Genomic DNA, 16,717 nt, shown 5'->3' on the forward strand with positions numbered 1-16,717 from the left:
CGGCTCCGGGACTCCGCTGCAGCAGGGTGCCGGGAGCGGCGCTTAACGCGGGTGCGAGCAGCTGCTTTGTCCGCGTGGCGGAAGCACCAGAGCGGCAGAGCCGGCCCTGATGCTCCGTTTCTAGGCTCTCAGAAGGCCGTAATCGAGGTTGTGCCCGGCGACTTGACATAGGCGTGACAAGCGCTGTCGCAGACCGCGCCTCTTTCCCACGTTGCTGGAAGCGCAGTTTGGTGTCTATTGAAGATTGTAGCGTATGTTCGCATTCGCTGTAGTGCTGTGCCAAAGTGCTGGTGCCGTGTCTCATTTCGGCACAGTAATGAGGGGGGAAAAGAAGCCCTGCGTGTAGTTTAGGGGGTGAAGTGTGGCCCGCTGCCTGACTGCTGCACAAATAGCTGTGGTGTACCAGCATGCCATGAAGATCTGCTTTAAGACTGCAAACATACAACAGTCAACATTGTGCTAACTTATTTTGATGGAGAATGACCTTTTGGGCTCAACAAGCTCTACTTTATGTATGTGTTTCGTTACTGTTGTAATTATGGATAGGGGTAGGGAATCATATAAATCCTGACTCATGGGCTCCACCCTGGAAAAGAATTACTGAAGTGGAAAGACTACTGTAGAATGCCTGTTCTTTGGTGAACTTCCCAGTCCTTCTGACAAGGAACACTAATCAACACGTACAATCTCGGCTTTGTTGTTTTGTTTGGTTTGTTTTTCTTCTCCACCTTAGCGTGAAAAAGGATCCACATATTTCTGAATGGAAACTCTCTGGATTACTGCTTAAAGTGTTTGTTGAGCAATGCTGAACCCAATCCGATACAGCCACCTTTCTGGTAGGATGTGTTGAATTGGACTCGGCTCTGTGTTCTTTATGAACACAAGCAAGGCGTAGTCTCCTGCCTGTTGAAGTGTAGTCCTGTCTGCAAAGTGCTGCATAGACCTACCCTAACAAACAAAAACATAAACAAAATTGAACAGTTTGATATTTCTAAATTAAAATACCACACGTTGCACTCTAGTTTCAGGTTGCTTCCCAAATCGTGATCCATACTAAAAATAAAAATATAAGCTGTTTTATTTTCCCATCTTATTTCCATGAGAGGTAGGAGCTGTTTGTGGGAAAGAATCCTGGAGAGGTGTTCTCACTTAAGAGGACAGATACGGTATAAAAAACAGGCTGTTTTGGGGTTTTTTTTGCCTCTTGTACTGCTTTTTCAAAATTGTGAGTAAAGACTGTCTTGAAAGCTGTTTTTCCACAATGCCTGGTTGAAATAAGGCGTGTGAGATACTTCAGTTTTGCTTCCGTGGTGTTCTGCCTGAGACAGTAGCAGTGAAGGCACCCTAACTCTAGCGAGCATCAGAACCATCAATTCTTGGCTGATTCTTCAGCGCTCGGTTGGCCTGCTGTTAACCATCTCATTCAAAGCAGTCTGTAGAAGAGGGGGTGGTGGATTTTTTTTTTCCTTGGTTTCTGCAGCTCTATGTCCCACCTGACACGTCTTGCAAAATAGACTTAAGATCATGTTAATAGGTTTCATGATTAAAAAATGCGGTTGTAGGTATTCATGAATCATCGACTGCTAAATGGAGTCTTGGTAAATAAGACTTGTGTAGCAGTTTCCCTGCCTCAGGGTGGATTGTCAGCTGTCACTGTGAAAGGAGAAATAAATGGCTGGTTAGACTGTTATATTTGCTTGTTTTGACAGCCACATCTGTGCACAAAGAGTAGCAAGAACCTCTCATGCAAAGCAGTGTTATGTTGTAGGATAAACAAATATTTTTAAATGACAAATCGGTCCCAGTGACAATAGAAAACTTCTGAGGCTTTCTCTACCTTGATGCCCGCGCATTAAGAATACATTTTTCTTTTTTCCTCCCTCTGTAAACAGCAGAAGGCGGCTTTGCTTGTGTCTGCTGAGAACAGTCTATGTGTGCCGATACTTACAGCAGCAAAGAGAAATGCTTTCTTTAAGTTACAGTGATCTTTACAAGGATCCTGTGCAGATGGTGTTCCAAGAATCAAAGCAACGGATCATTAACTTTCATGATTATGAAACGGTTGAAAAGCATGTATGGAGAAGTTTAAATTTAAGCTTAAGTGGCCTAGCAAGCTGATTTGGGAAGGAGAATTCTGTTAAATTAATTGCGATGCTGAATGATCAGTGAACACTTCAGACATGCTGGCTAAAGACTCTCTGAGATTCTGTCACAGTGCAAATTTTTTTTCTATAAAACTACATTGCATTTTGATAGAAGATGTTGCAAATGTGATCTACAAATATGGCCTGACTTGCCTTTGTGTGTGTGTGTTTCAGAAATACTTGCTATAGCTAGGCATTTTGGGAAATTTGTGCCTAGGGAACTTTTTTGTGTGAAGAACACACCACAATGGAAAAGCAAAATAAGATTTTCTTCGGTGAAGCAAAAAGCTGTTGGATGGCAAGAGAGTTTTTGTCTCTCAATGTATTTGTAATAAGATTTGTACAAAAAATTTACATGTTTCTGTTTGGATTTTTCCTTTTTAGCAAATAATGGAAATCCATCATTTCCTAAAGGAATAATTATTCCCCTTTTCTGTATTTTTTCTTTCTTCAAGTTGCTTCATATATTTTCAGTTACTATTTTGTATTTTTCATCTGTATGTAAGTGAATACAATGAGAGAATAAAATTAATATTTATTGGTGACTGTGACACAGCCAGAACATACATAAATTGATCTTTGTTTTGTTTAGTACTGTGGCAGAGCAAGATTATAGTGTATTGAAGAGAACTCCTTCCATATCTTCTTATTGGCTGGAGCCTGAGGATCTCTGATAGTATTCTTTTTCTAACACTTTCACCTGTATTAAAGGCAGGCTACAAATGAAAACATCTACAAATGTTTTCCTTTCATGAAAAATTGGACATAAAAGCAGAGCATGGTTTTGGCTGAAACAAAGCCACTGTGCAGGGATGGGCTCCAAAAGAGGTGTAGTATGGTCAGCAAAAAAAATGGTAAATAATCCACAACTTACAGTATGATGAGACTTCCGTTAGTTAACTCCTTTTATGCCTGTAAATGCTTAATGATAAATCACAAATGGAAGCCTTTGTGTTATACCATAGCACTGTGTCATCAAAACAAGAGGCCCATCTAGAAGCTAAAACTTGGTAATTTGAGACATAAACCAACATTGTTACTATTGCATTAAAACCAGAAGTATCCTTTCAAATGATGTATCTCTTAAAGTATAATTTTATTCTGTAATTTTGAATATTTCATGGTGATGACCAGCACATGTAGCTTTATGTATCTGTTGTTTATCTTCCAATACTTTTGAAATCAAATGGCTTTTGGCAAGGCATAAAAAGGTATATCTTTCTCTCCCTTTTTCTCTAAGATCTTAGTGGTTCCATAACAACTCCGGATGTTAAGCTAAATCTTGGAGGAGAATTCATCAAAGAATCTACTGCAACTACATTCCTAAGACAGAGAGGGTATGGCTGGCTTCTGGAAGTAGAAGATGATGACCCAGAAGATAACAAGCCACTCCTGTATGTCATAACTATTTTTGGGTATCTACCTTTATTAGCTGTGTAGGAAGAACAAACAACTTGTTGCCTCTCAAATTGTCCCACAGCTTTTTGCTGTGACTAGAATTCTGTTTGACAAATTATTGACCAATGAGTGTTTTCTGGTGCAGGAATGAAAACATTATGTTTTATTTTTAGTGTAAAAGAGATGCTTGTTATTCACTGTGGAGGAGGAAGGAAGGAGGAAGTAAAATCCAATTTTATTAATCTCTATAAGTATAAAGCCTTTATGGCTTTTCTGCTCTTATCTGTTGATCTTGTAATGGTTTAAAAAATTAGATTGCATTCTTTCTATCTTTTGCGCTGATGTTGCGAGTTTCTTAATGCTGTCAAAGAATCAGAGGCTAAGACGATTCTGTGCAAAGATTCATGTTAAGTAAATCTAAGTAAATTCTGTCAGTTACTCTGACGTAAATGCATTGTAAATCATGCTTACTACAGTAGGGATGCTAGAAACAAGGTAGCACAACCTTTATAATCTTTGATGCTATCTTATATTATAAAGCTAGATTAAAAGGGTGTTAGTGTGGAAAGACAAAAATGTCCTTAAAACTGAAAATCTCTGCATCCCTTGTTCTGTTCACAGAAACATGATTGGCTGAAGAAAGTTTGTATCTTAAGGTTACTACACTGTGAGTCAGGCAGCCTGGATCTTAGTCCTTGTTCTGCACCTAAGCAGCTTCATTCTCAGTGTCTCAGTGTTTTCCTGTGTGATTTAAAGATAATGATGCTTTAAAAAAATGGAGAAAGCAGGAGAGTACTCTGGAGAACTCAGATGAGAGTGTTGGGAAAGGACAGATGTGTGGAGAGCTTAATAATGAAACTGCTACTTGAAAAGTTCTTTAATTTAAAGTGTGCAGAAGTAGCTCCGTGTGTGAATATGTCTGTTCTGTAAACCTCTAACTTTTAATTAAGAAACAGAATGGTGTACTGAGGTAACAACATAGGAATTCCCTCCTTTGTGTAACTTTTTATACCACAAAACCCAAGATTGTGATTCAAAGACAGCCGGGTGTTCTAAGCTGCTGATTGCTGGAAGTGAGAAGAACATGCTGGGAAAATGATCGGTTAATGAAGCCTTGTAATCTGAATCCTACTAAGGATTTGAAGAATAGCAGCCAGCTAAGGGAAGTTCACCAATGCGGTGCTACCGTGCAAGCATTTTGTTCAATAGAGTGAGATTTTTTTTTTTCTTTCTCATTGGGCAGCCTTACTCCAGATGCTTGCTTCCTGTTACAGCTACCATCACTTCTTAGGTGAGGTAGCTGTCAGCTTCATGCGAAAGGCAGTTTATTCACATGAGAAACTGCCAGAAGCCCTAGGCGATGACAAAGAATTATTTCCAGTCTGGAAATATTTGTGTTACACAATCTTCAGAGTAAAATATAGGAATGCTACATCCTGTTTAGATACATGGAGGAAAATAGATGCTTCTAGTCTACTCCTTAGTTTCAGGGATGTGTTAAAGAACAATTTTTGTTATTTAGTCACAGGTTAGTAATACCAATTCTGAAATACCTTCAGTAATAGCAATCCTGAAATTGCCTTGGGAGATTCAATGAGCAGTATTTAAATTTTTTTTTTTTTTAAGAGAAGTTGTGGTGAATCATGTCTTTGCGCTTATTTCTTACTTCAGCTTTTCTGAGGAAAAAGCCATAAATCAAAGCCTTGCACAAAACTTTCATAAACGGATTGAGGATATGCTTCTGCGTTTTTCTCTACTGTGCTCTTAAATGTAGAGCAGAGGGATTTCTGCCGGGAAGTCTCTTGCAACGCTTCAGAGCTCCTCAGTCATGACTGCATAAGGAAAACACTAGCGTACAGTTTTGTCTTAAGGTTCCACGCATAAACTTCAAGAAGTGGAATTGCCCATTACTTGGAAAGTCTGCTTCCTTCCCCTTGTGCTAGGAGAATCAGGACAAGATGTACCGGTTAAGAGCCTCCTATGCAGAAGAATCTTCTTGCCAATTTGTAGCTGCTTTCAGATAGTTTGTAGCAGGGAGTGGAGAAGGCAGTTAGAGAAGAGCAAGATCTGTTGATAGAATTTATTGCTAGTTTAATTGGCTTTTATTTATTTTTACCATATTGGAAACAAGCCAGTAATTAAACAATTGGCATAAACTGGTCTGCTGAAAACTACTGTTGTTGAAGCAAGTTAAACCCCATTTTATTTTAAAAAATTGTTTTTACCTGATGTATTTTGAATAGTTTAGGAATAGTGAATGTAAAGGTATTCTTTCTTGTAGAATTTGAAATAAAATGTTTCCATAGTGAGTGTGCTCATGGCAAACTGCTCAGCATAGGAATACACAGACATCCTACTTTTGTGTATGCATGTCTTTGACTTTTAAGTAGTTAAAGTGGTACGAATATATCATGTGTTCCTGCATGTCAGAAAATACATCTACTGTCTTAATGTAGACTGTTAGGGTATGTTGTGTATGTTTTCTATTCTCAGCCATGTAATTGATTTTTGAACAATTAAATACATCTTATTGTGTCACACCAGTTACTGAATGCGGGATGAAGGTATGGTGTTGCCTTGTTGTGGACGAACTGTTCCTTTGCTAGTCGTGGCTTCAGAAAGCCTTATGAGTGACAGGAGACTTGCTCTATAAACCTACGGTTTGCCCCTGAACTTACTTTTTTACGCTCTATTTCATTACTGTGGTGTATAGTAATGCTGTCTTTCTTTACCATTTCAGGGAAGAACTCGACATTGATCTGAAGGATATTTACTACAAAATTCGATGTGTGTTGATGCCGATGCCATCTCTTGGGTTTAATAGGCAGGTAGTGAGAGACAATCCAGACTTTTGGGGTCCTCTGGCAGTTGTCCTCTTCTTCTCAATGATTTCATTATATGGACAATTTAAGGTAGGTATAAGCCTTTTACCTAAAAAGAAATCTAAACTAAATCTGGGGACATGATTGCTAAGCAATTTGCATTCTTACGTAGGTAGAAAGTCTTTCCCATGCATACTAATGTGGGGCATTTCAAATGCTGTTTCTCAAGTTAATATATAGACAGATGGCAGTAAGAAATGTATTAAATAGCCCATGGATATAAGTTAATCATGATGAAATGTCAGGTTTGTTTTTATACAGTAAAACAAAGGAAAGATGTGGTTTCTAGAGGAAACAGATTGATACTAATGGGTTTATAGTCATATTAGTGAATCTTTCCATTTTAATTGTGACCTTTTGTTAATGTGCTTTTTATTACTAAAAAATATTACTGAAGAGCATTTGTTTGGATGCCATGAATTTTAATTTCCTGACAAATAAAGCTGCTTGTTTAATTCGTACTATATCACCACTGCTATCCGGTATATGTAATCTTCATTAGGGCCATTTGCTATTTTGTCCTCCCTGCTCAATTACAATCAAATAACTTTCCTCTGATCAATAGACTTTTTCCATAATTCCTTTTGAACTCTAGGGTGAATAGCTATTCAGAGGCATTGTGCAGATTTAACTGGCCTCCATAAACACTGTTAGCTTTTTTCTTTACGTTCAGATTGAAATAGAGAAGTGGTATCATTTATAGTCACAATTTGAATGTGAGCCTAGGTGATCCTGCTTCAGAAATCTTTATGACTATATGTGTAGTTACAGTTGTTTTAAATACTACATAGTATAGCAATAAGCCATATGTAAAGTAACAGAATGTGCTTATGCAAGGATTTTTGTGAATGGTGAGATAAAATCATTCCCTTTGCGACCTCTGGCTTCCATATGGTGTACCAAATGCTGACTAAGAACTCACTCTCAGTATCTTCTTTCTATGAAACTTGAAGTGAGTAGACTAAACCACTGTATTATTCAAGTGGACCACTTAGCTGTCTCCTAGGCAAAGCAAAGTTCCTTGATCCCATGATAGATAAACTACCTTCTGCAGTTTGTGTACCTACTGTACACGAACTGTAGGTCTAACATTTCTTAGGAACGGTGGATTTACCATGCAGATGTAAAAGTGTGAGGAGGGAAAGCTCGTAGCTAGCAACAGGATGACTGAAAGCAGCTAGGCTAGATGAACTGAATGGCAGGTTGTAAGCTGGAGAGAGATTAGCATGCCTGCTCTAAGACTTCAATCTGGTCCTCTTCTTTTGGACAGTGGAAGAAAGGAGGAAGTAAAAGGAGGCCATGCACTGTTTTCACAAATAGCATAAAGCCATTATAGTTATCTTAATTTTTTGAAGTGGTGCTGTGATCTTTATCTGTTTTAAAATTTAAAGAAAAATCATCCCCTATTTGATTCTTCTGCGAATCTGGAACTTTTAATTAAGCAAAAAAATTGAATTGAGTACTAACTTCATTTTTAAGTGCAGCTGTTGTACACTTGGAAATACAGAGACTGGGCTGATATTGTTTCTCTGTAAAAAGGTATTTCAAAAGGGAGAGCTTCACTTCTAATCCTCCCAGTGCCTCAACTCCAAGAATAGCTAAGTTATTTTGAAGGTTCTGTTAAGCCAGAGAACGATTTTAAGATTTCTTCTTCAGTTTAAGTGCAGACCAGTGAAAGAAGCAGGAAAAAATAATTGCAGACTTTGTCCCAGGAGTCTGGGGCTGTTTCTTAAGTCGTAATCATCATCGAGTTCTACTGAGAGTTAAAGTCCTATGTCGTCTTCTGAGTGTTTTCAGTTTGAGTAAAGAATAAAGTGGTGTCTTTATGGATGAAAGAAGCAGCATTCCAACTCCTTGTATTGGTCGGGCTGACTTTTAAAAACTGTCTGAGCCCACTTTTTGTAATAGGCAGTTTGTGAAGACATTTAGCTAGGGTGGTCTTAGCTTTAGTTTTGACTAAACCTTTCCTACTCTGATACAGTATTACAATATTTACAAGAGACATTGCGTGTGCATTCCATGTTCACCAAACTTACCATTGATGTGATTCTGTAAATGTAACCTCTGAATTTTATTCTCAAGTTGCATTGTGATGCTAAGTAAAACTATTCTTGCTGCAGTTCAGAATTCAGTTTTGCATAATAAAATCTTTGACTTTGACTGCAGTGAAAGTGATTAATAGAAATTAGTTTTCCTTTCTCACAATGAAAATGATTAATATAAATGAATTGTTATTTATCTCTTAAGGTTGTTTCTTGGATTATAACTATTTGGATATTTGGATCCTTGACAATTTTTTTACTGGCCAGGGTTCTTGGAGGAGAAGTAAGTACCTGTATGCGAAAAGGACGTAGAGGGAGGTAATGTAAAGTCTCTTGGCTACATTTTTCAGCAGTAGTTAGGTTTTCTTGGTGCTTGGCTTTGGACCTTGTAGCCAACTAAGAATGGATGCAGTTGGTAAGTGTAACATCTACATTTCAAGTTCTTGGCCTCCAAAATAAAATCCAAAATACAGAGATGGTCAGCTAATCTTTCTGTGTGATGGAGGGCACGCTGGATGTGATAATCTGGAAATTTGTACTACAAATTATAACAGGTGCCTGTGATTCAGAACTGAAGTCCATTCTTGAGGGACAAGTCACTGAGCTAAATGGGACCCTTTCTCCTCCTTTGCACTGCTCTTGCACTGCCCTTTATTTAAACTTTTTTTTTTTTTTTTAAATGGGGCCAGCAGGATTTTTATAATGTCCTTGTGGGTTGAGCACCTATCAGTGTTTGTTTTCATCCTTGGCCTGATGCAGTTCAAACTCATTAAAGGATAAAAGTCAGCACATGTTCTTCAACTGCGAAGCCAATTGAAATTCTGGCCTGCATCCCTCCCTCCAGCTGCTTGCACCAGCAGGGTTGGAATAGCTGTTTACAAATTGAGTCACTAAGTGATTCAGGTGTAAACAACAAAAAATGACTTACAGCAAGGCCCACAGACAGCTACAGCGGAACATTCAGGAGGGTAGAAACTTCTTAAAATGGCTCTGCAGCATAAAGTGCATTGATCTGTGTCATGAAGAACTAAATATTCAGTGATACTTGATTTTTATATTTTTACTATGCGTCTTGCATTAATGATGAACTAGTGTTGCAGACCTCCTACATTACTTACATTTACTTTAATTTTTTTTAGATTTTCCATTTAATCATAATTGTTAGAGCCTTCTTGTGTGAACACTGTTTTGAAAGAAAAAGCTTATATAAATGTGATTGCATGGGTTTTCTGCATACCAGCATAATTCAGATGCCCTTAAATCAATCTGTTTTGTGGCTCAAAATGTGAAATTGTCAGAATGTATAAACTGGGGAGAAAGCATAGGTCTGCACAGGTCACTGTGAACCATCAATGGCCACAAGAGATTGTTTGCAAGAGGTCACTTGTCTCGCCACTGTTTTTCCTGTTAAATCCAAGAAGCCTAGCTGGGCCCAGGAACATTTCAAACCGTAGTAGGGGAAAATCAGACATTTAATCCCCATGAAGCTAAAAACAGTTATGGAAGTACTTTGAACAAATCTGTTTAAGATAGTTATAATAAATTTAAACTGGAAATCAGAAGCTTTCTGTGCCTTAGGGGGATCAGGTTCTAGGTCTTCCACTGACGACAAAAGTGTTAATATACTTTATGAATTTATTATGTATAATGGATATGAGTATGTTAATGCAGAAAATCATATCTTTGCTGCTTGTGACAGCTAGGACTACAGCTGGTGACTGAGAGGTCTGTTGTAGTTCTCTGCTCCTCAGTATCATTTGTACTGTGGCAGATGAGAACCACTTAAGGCAGAACATGAAAATATGACAGGGTGGGTGGAATTACATATTTTAACCTTTGTAAATACTTCCCTTGGAAGTGATAAAATTGTCACTTACGGTGTTTAAAAAAAAAAAAAAAAAGAAAAGACAACATATTTCTAAGAGAACTGAATGATTACAAAATTCTAGAGGGTAGCATACAAAAACAATTTTCATACTAGCAAGCTTCATTTTGCTGAAATTTCATGAACACCCCACACATTATTATCGCTATTCATACTGTTATAACAAGACCAAATTGTGTTTGGTGACAAAGATTTGAGTACTAAAAAGCTTGTTTTTATGTGCTTGAAAATTTCAGGTTGCTTATGGCCAAGTTCTTGGTGTGATAGGATATTCCCTACTTCCCCTCATTGTTATAGCACCTGTACTTTTGGTGGTTGGATCATTTGAAGTTGTTTCTACCCTGATAAAAGTAAGTCTGGTATCATCTGTTGAGAATTGTTTACAGTTACTTTTAAGTCACTTTCCTAACACTTCAAGTATTAATCTGTTGAGGACAACATAACGATGTGTCAAAATATTCAGAACATGAGCTCTGTCATCCTTTTGGTTAGCATGGTGGACATGACTGCTAAGCGAATTCTGTTTTAAATGTTTCTTTTGAGTACTTGGGAATATACAGTGCTGTTGCTGTAACAACACCTGCTGTTATCAGGTTAGCTTCTGTTTAAGTATATTATTTAAGTATATTAAGTATATTTAGCTTCTATTTAAGTATTCTGTTCTGTGCTATAATAGTTGCATTAAGTTAAATAGGATTATCATTTTGAGAAGAGGATGCGTAATTAAACCTCAAAATGAAGAATCTGAAAATAAGCTGTTCTATCCCTTCCCCCATCATCCAGTTTATTTTTAGCTACTGCAGCATGAATATGACATTAGTCATTGTTCTGAGACCTTCCCATGGTGGTAGCAGTAGAAAGCTCTCTACACCGTTTGCAGAGGTGGTGAGTGTTGTTCTGATTTTACAGATGTGGAATGTAAGGCACAAAGCAAGAAGAACTTGCCTGATACCACCTGCTGTTGGACACTTTTTATGAAACTAGGAAAGTTCCCTGATAGATCCCAGAACTACCTAACATTCTCGAACACTTCCAGTACTTCTTAAAACCCTTTTAGGTAGCCTTTGAAGTTACTGCTGAACTGTTGGAAAGGTTGACTGAGAGAATTCTGTTACTAACTAAGCTATATGCTTTTTGAGTTCTTGTTCTGTTGATTTGATTGATTTCTGTCCTTTTAGCTTGCTGGTAAACAGTATAATTGAAGTACAACTAAAGTGTATGATAAATAACAAAATTGCTGTGTTTGTGATTTGATAACCTACAATTACTATTAAGTGATACAGTCAGAAAGCAAATCATTAACTTACCAGTTAACTAATACATAACTTGAAAATAAATGTATGTTAATGAAACCTCTGTTACTTGATTACTACTAACAGTCTTGTATTAACTTCAGGGCTGATCTGTGCGAGGTTCTTACCTTTGCGTCATTAGTGTGAAGATGCAGGACAAGCCCCATGTGGCCAAAACTACTTATGCTGTGACAAGTACTACTACTTATGGCTTGAGAGCTCTGTGCTTGGGGAATATTTCACAGTCCTAAAGTTGGGAAACTTACAGTGAAATAGTGAAACTCCAGTCAGTTCTTTCCCAGTTGCAATCAGCAAAGTAAACTACTCAAGTAATGCACCTCGATTTTTTTTAATTGCTGCAATTTTCCTAATATATCTTAGGGAATTCAGTCGTCATGATTTTGATTGTCCTTGTCCATCTCTGCGGTCCCATGTTAGGCAGCAGAAACAGAAATACGCAATCACATGCAACTTCTGGTTTTTTTTTTTTTCTTTTTTTTACAATGGCAATTGAACAGGCCACATAATCCCTCAAGGGGCTTCAGCTCCTCTGACAGAACTGTGGAAAAAGGTCTTTGCTGGGGTCCTATGATGTCTGCCCTCTTTAGTGTTGTGTTTTGCAGAAGATTACAATGTTTTTGCACGCCACTCAGTTTTAAGTATTTTTCTTTTTTTATTAATATTCAAGGTGCTGCTAGAGGATAACAATGTCTGATTACTTTTTGCTATAACCTTGTTAGTTTGAGGTTTGAGTCAAGTTTACTGACCTCAAGACATTTTTTTTTAAAAGTATGCATTCTAACTTCATATAACATCGTGGATATTCATGGGTAAGGTTACTTTCTACGAGTCTTTTAAACTGGTTCTTTCTTAACTGAGTAAACAATACTGTTTTTGATACAGACTGTATTTTGGCAGGCTTCTTGCTGCACCTGAAAGGAATAGGAATGTGAGGTTCAGTTACCTTGAGGTGGGGGCATCTTAATTAAAGAAAAGCTTATGAGCCAGACAAATCCTGAAATAAAAAATGGTAATTTAATCCTCTGGTATGTATTTAGGAGGAAGAGTCAAGTATAGTAACTCTTTTGCTTAAAGAAAGGGAGGGGTTAATAGTTGGGGACAGTCAAGGTAGAAAGAAAAGTTATTAATCCAGTGACGTTTCAAATTATCGGTGTATGTAAGCTTAGGGCTTGCTTTATGGTATTTATATGTCTTACACTAGAGAAAACTTACTATAGATCCTTAGCCGCTCACTTCAGTAAAAATGTCTCAAATGAAAATAACATGCCTATTTTCTAAATATTTCTCTAAACGTAAATGAAAATGCGTAGTATATTGTGTTTGTGTGTGTGTGTAGTTCTTCCCCGCCCCCAAGTTCTTTTTTGGGGGGTTTCTTTTTAATTATAGAGAGAAGAACTGATTTTTATCTTGGTATTTGGAGAGATTATTTTGTGGTGTCAGCTAAGACTGTTCATCTTCTTTTTCAGTTGTTTGGAGTCTTTTGGGCTGCATACAGTGCTGCATCATTACTAGTTGGAGAAGAATTCAAGACCAAGAAACCCCTTCTAATTTATCCAATCTTTTTATTATACATTTATTTTCTGTCCTTGTACACTGGGGTGTGATCTAGTGCCAGATGTGGCCAGAAACCATATTTTATTCACTTGCAGACTGATAATGCATAAGATTAAGGAGGCTGGAGATAATACAAGTGACTGTTTTGTATCCAGTTGTCAAGATGTTTTAAGATCGAAGAGCGTATTTGTGTATATTATTTAATGAAGCAATTGTAGCTATATAGATTTGTATCAAAGTTCTAGGTTTGTTGAAGACTCTTCAGATTTTAATGAACAAAATAAAAAAAACCTTGTGTTTTATAAGAAAGTGTAGCAAAACCACAACTCAATACCTGTGCCAAAAGCACTAGGACCAGATTACTATATTCAAGGAGAAAAATGAGAAGTTAACTGGAACAATCTCAAAGTGCAATTTTTCTTTTGAGCTGAAACACAGCTGGCTGTTTTGGCACAGCAAATTCTGTAGATAATATATATTTATGAAATAGTCCTGATTGTTCACAGAATAGTCTGTATATTCAAGACATGAAGATACTACTTTTAATTTAGTGCCTCAATTACTTTGATTTGGCTATTGAGTTTTTATAAATTCCAATTTGTTTTCGAAACATGTATATACTGTGTATTTTGTATCTATGGCTTGTGTGTAGCGTAAATACTCTTTGGTTAAGGATGTATATCGGGTTTTTAAAAACTGAAGATACAAGTATTTGAGGTCTTCATTTACTATCTCTGACCAAAGGAGCAAGATACTTACTGCGTGACATAATTAATTAAAATGCATATTTAGAGAATCAAATTATTTTACTTAAAAGTATAAATTTACAGAGAAACGGGTGAACACCTTTCTCAACTGTAGTGCTGGCTTAATGTTGGAGAAAAAAGATGATCTATCAAATTTGTGTGATCTTTAAACAATGTTATTTTATGATGACAAAATAAAAATAATGCTTCCCTAACTATGTTTTACAACATCTTGCTCTGTCTTGCTTTTAATAGCATGGTATTTAACACGCATCTGTTTTTTCCCCAGTACTATTAATCCCTTGTAAAGAGAAATAAAAAAGGTATGTAAAGCCAGATTCTCCCTCCACTAAATAAGGCAGAATTACAGCCTTAGTAACAATTACAGTCTTGCTAATTTTGACTATCCAAGGATTATGTAATAACATGATGATATGTTAAATATTTCCTGTGTACTGTGTTGATTGCTTATGTAATGGTCCTTATGGTAATATTTCTTCACAAGGGAGGTCCACTGAAGTTCACTTTGCATGGTACTAACATAGGCATTTGCAATCTTCAGTATTTAGTATTGCCAAATGGATCTTAAGTTTTTAAATATTTTTTTTTGGTAACAGAAAAAAAGCATTCCCCATGTCTTTTTTTTAATGCTGCAAACAAAAATCAACCATGACAAGGAAATAGCAAGGGCTGTCTTTGATCCCTGATGGACATATTTTCTTATCAGAACTGTGCTTTTTCAGCTTTTTAGACTGTGTAACTTGCCATTTTAGTAATTTATTTTTACCGCTCATTACTGATGCAAAATATATTTTTAAATTCCAACTCTACCACAAACCTCTAGCTTATTCAGTCTGCTTTTCTGGCTGATGCTTGTATTGGTTTTAAACAGAACTACTTAAAGTTGATGCTGGACATAAATTGTAATGTAATACTCTAGCTTGTAATACATCAAAGAAGAAAAACTGGTAGAGTGATCGACTTTTCACCTAATTTTTGAGTTCTGCAGAAGTTCTGCTGGAATTACTGCAGAGTCGTACTACACCAATTACACCAGCAGCTTAGTACTTATCTGCAAGTGTTTTGTGAGCATTGATACCACATTTGGAGAAAAAAAATGCAATTACAGTGTATTTTAAAAAAAAAAAAGCATGTTAGCTTTGGAATCTTGCATGATAATCTGGTCTTATCTCTTTTTCATGACTTATATTTCTTTTTTAACAGGAATATCCAACTAGTATTAGAAGTCTCAATCCAGACCCTGTGAATACGTTTGACTAACATCACACAAACACTTAGGTTACTAGGCTGTCAGAGAGCTTTTAAGCTTAGTTCTTCTTGCATAGCTGTTCATTAGATGTCCATAATGGCTCCTGTGCATCTGAAATGACCATGAATATTCAAAGAATGCAAGAATGTTTATTTAATTTCCAAATATCTTAATTTTCTCTATACTAATGTTCTGTGAAATTTATAGTTGCAATTTTAACTGTTCCTTTCCACAGACTTGGCACGTGTAATATGCAATGTAGATATGCATTTAACATAGTACATATTTTGTACACAATTGCAGATTTGCACCTTTTAGTATCTCTAGGATCACCTTTTGCATATGCTGTGCAAGAAATATGTATGAACAGCTCTCAAATGGTTCTGATAGTTTGTAATAACTTTGCATTCAACAAACTCGTATTTTTAGATGAGGTATGTGTGTAAATACAAGATGTATTTTATAAAAATTTTCAATTAAACTTGTTTACAGAATGTATGAAGCTCATTTATATTTACTGAATGAAGACATCTATATTCCTATGCCTGTCATCAATCTCAAGCTTTGAGGCTATAAATAAGTTTTTGTGATAGTGTATATATACTACTACTGGTGTCAAAACTGGAAACTTAGAGCACATCCATCTAGCAAAAAGTTCCCTTTCTAAGATGCAACACTGCATTTCAAGGTGGAGACATGGGTATCATACCTTAATAATGAGACATGCTCTTTGGGCAATCTTCTGTATAGAGCAGCTAGACATGTACATGTGTAGATGTCTTTCTCCCTCTTCTACCCATTGGATGTACTCTGTTGTTTATCAGAAAAATTATACCTACTTGAAAAGTACATGAAATCAATTGCTTTGATGTGGAGACAACACACAGATCTGCTTTAAGTTTTGTCACTACCTTTATTGGTCCTTAATGTTTTGCTTGAAGTAGCGAAGCAAGCTTAAAAGCTTTCAGGACAATTGATTAGCCTACATGGCATACATACACGTCGTTTTGGTTTTGTTTTGTCCTTTTTTCTTCTTTACATAGACCCTGTATTTCTTAAATCATTTTCCTGCTACAGCAGCCTGTGCTCATTTGGGTCCTTCTAATAAAAATACTCTTCTGTAGGAAACCGCATTATATTTGAAACTTCATTATATTTAAGACCATCAGTAGCCTAAAAGTTTTCTCAAATATTTTAGCAGAACATGCTACTTAGATAGAAGAATGCCTACAGGTAGGTCCGAAGCTACAAGCTGTTACTCCAGTGGGTGAAAAGGGAAAATCTCAACAATACAAAAGGTTTTATTACACTTACGTCATTTTTGAAGCATGGTGAATACTGCTTCAGAACAAAATGCTTTCATGGGTAGAACGACTCCATCCTTACTTTTGGGGGTAAAAAAAATGCAAGGGATTCCGGCACACACGAAGAGGCAGGAGTCCCGTCCTCCCCCCGCCCCCGCCGGCGGCCAGGGACACCCGTC

General features: G+C 36.9%; 1 protein-coding gene across 1 annotated transcript; it reads left to right on the forward strand.

Annotated features, from left to right (window-relative positions):
- Positions 1–802: 802 nt before the first annotated feature.
- YIPF4 (Yip1 domain family, member 4) lies at positions 803–14,179 on the forward strand. Its single transcript, XM_009577481.1, has 6 exons — positions 803–836; positions 3,385–3,538; positions 6,283–6,454; positions 8,672–8,749; positions 10,588–10,701; positions 13,131–14,179. Exons 1-6 carry the CDS (start codon positions 803–805, stop codon positions 13,266–13,268), a joined length of 690 nt encoding a protein of 229 aa, XP_009575776.1. The 3' UTR covers positions 13,269–14,179.
- The last annotated feature ends 2,538 nt before the right edge of the window (positions 14,180–16,717 follow it).

Source organism: Fulmarus glacialis, unplaced genomic scaffold (assembly GCF_000690835.1).
Source record: "Fulmarus glacialis isolate BGI_N327 unplaced genomic scaffold, ASM69083v1 scaffold14115, whole genome shotgun sequence".
Lineage (NCBI taxonomy): Eukaryota > Metazoa > Chordata > Aves > Procellariiformes > Procellariidae > Fulmarus > Fulmarus glacialis.

Coding starts and splice junctions, on each gene's coding strand:
- YIPF4 (XM_009577481.1), top strand. CDS start 803: ATGCTGAACCCAATCCGATACAGCCACCTTTCTG. Junction 837..3,384: donor CCGATACAGCCACCTTTCTG/GTAGGATGTGTT, acceptor TTTTTCTCTAAG/ATCTTAGTGGTTCCATAACA. Junction 6,455..8,671: donor CATTATATGGACAATTTAAG/GTAGGTATAAGC, acceptor TTATCTCTTAAG/GTTGTTTCTTGGATTATAAC.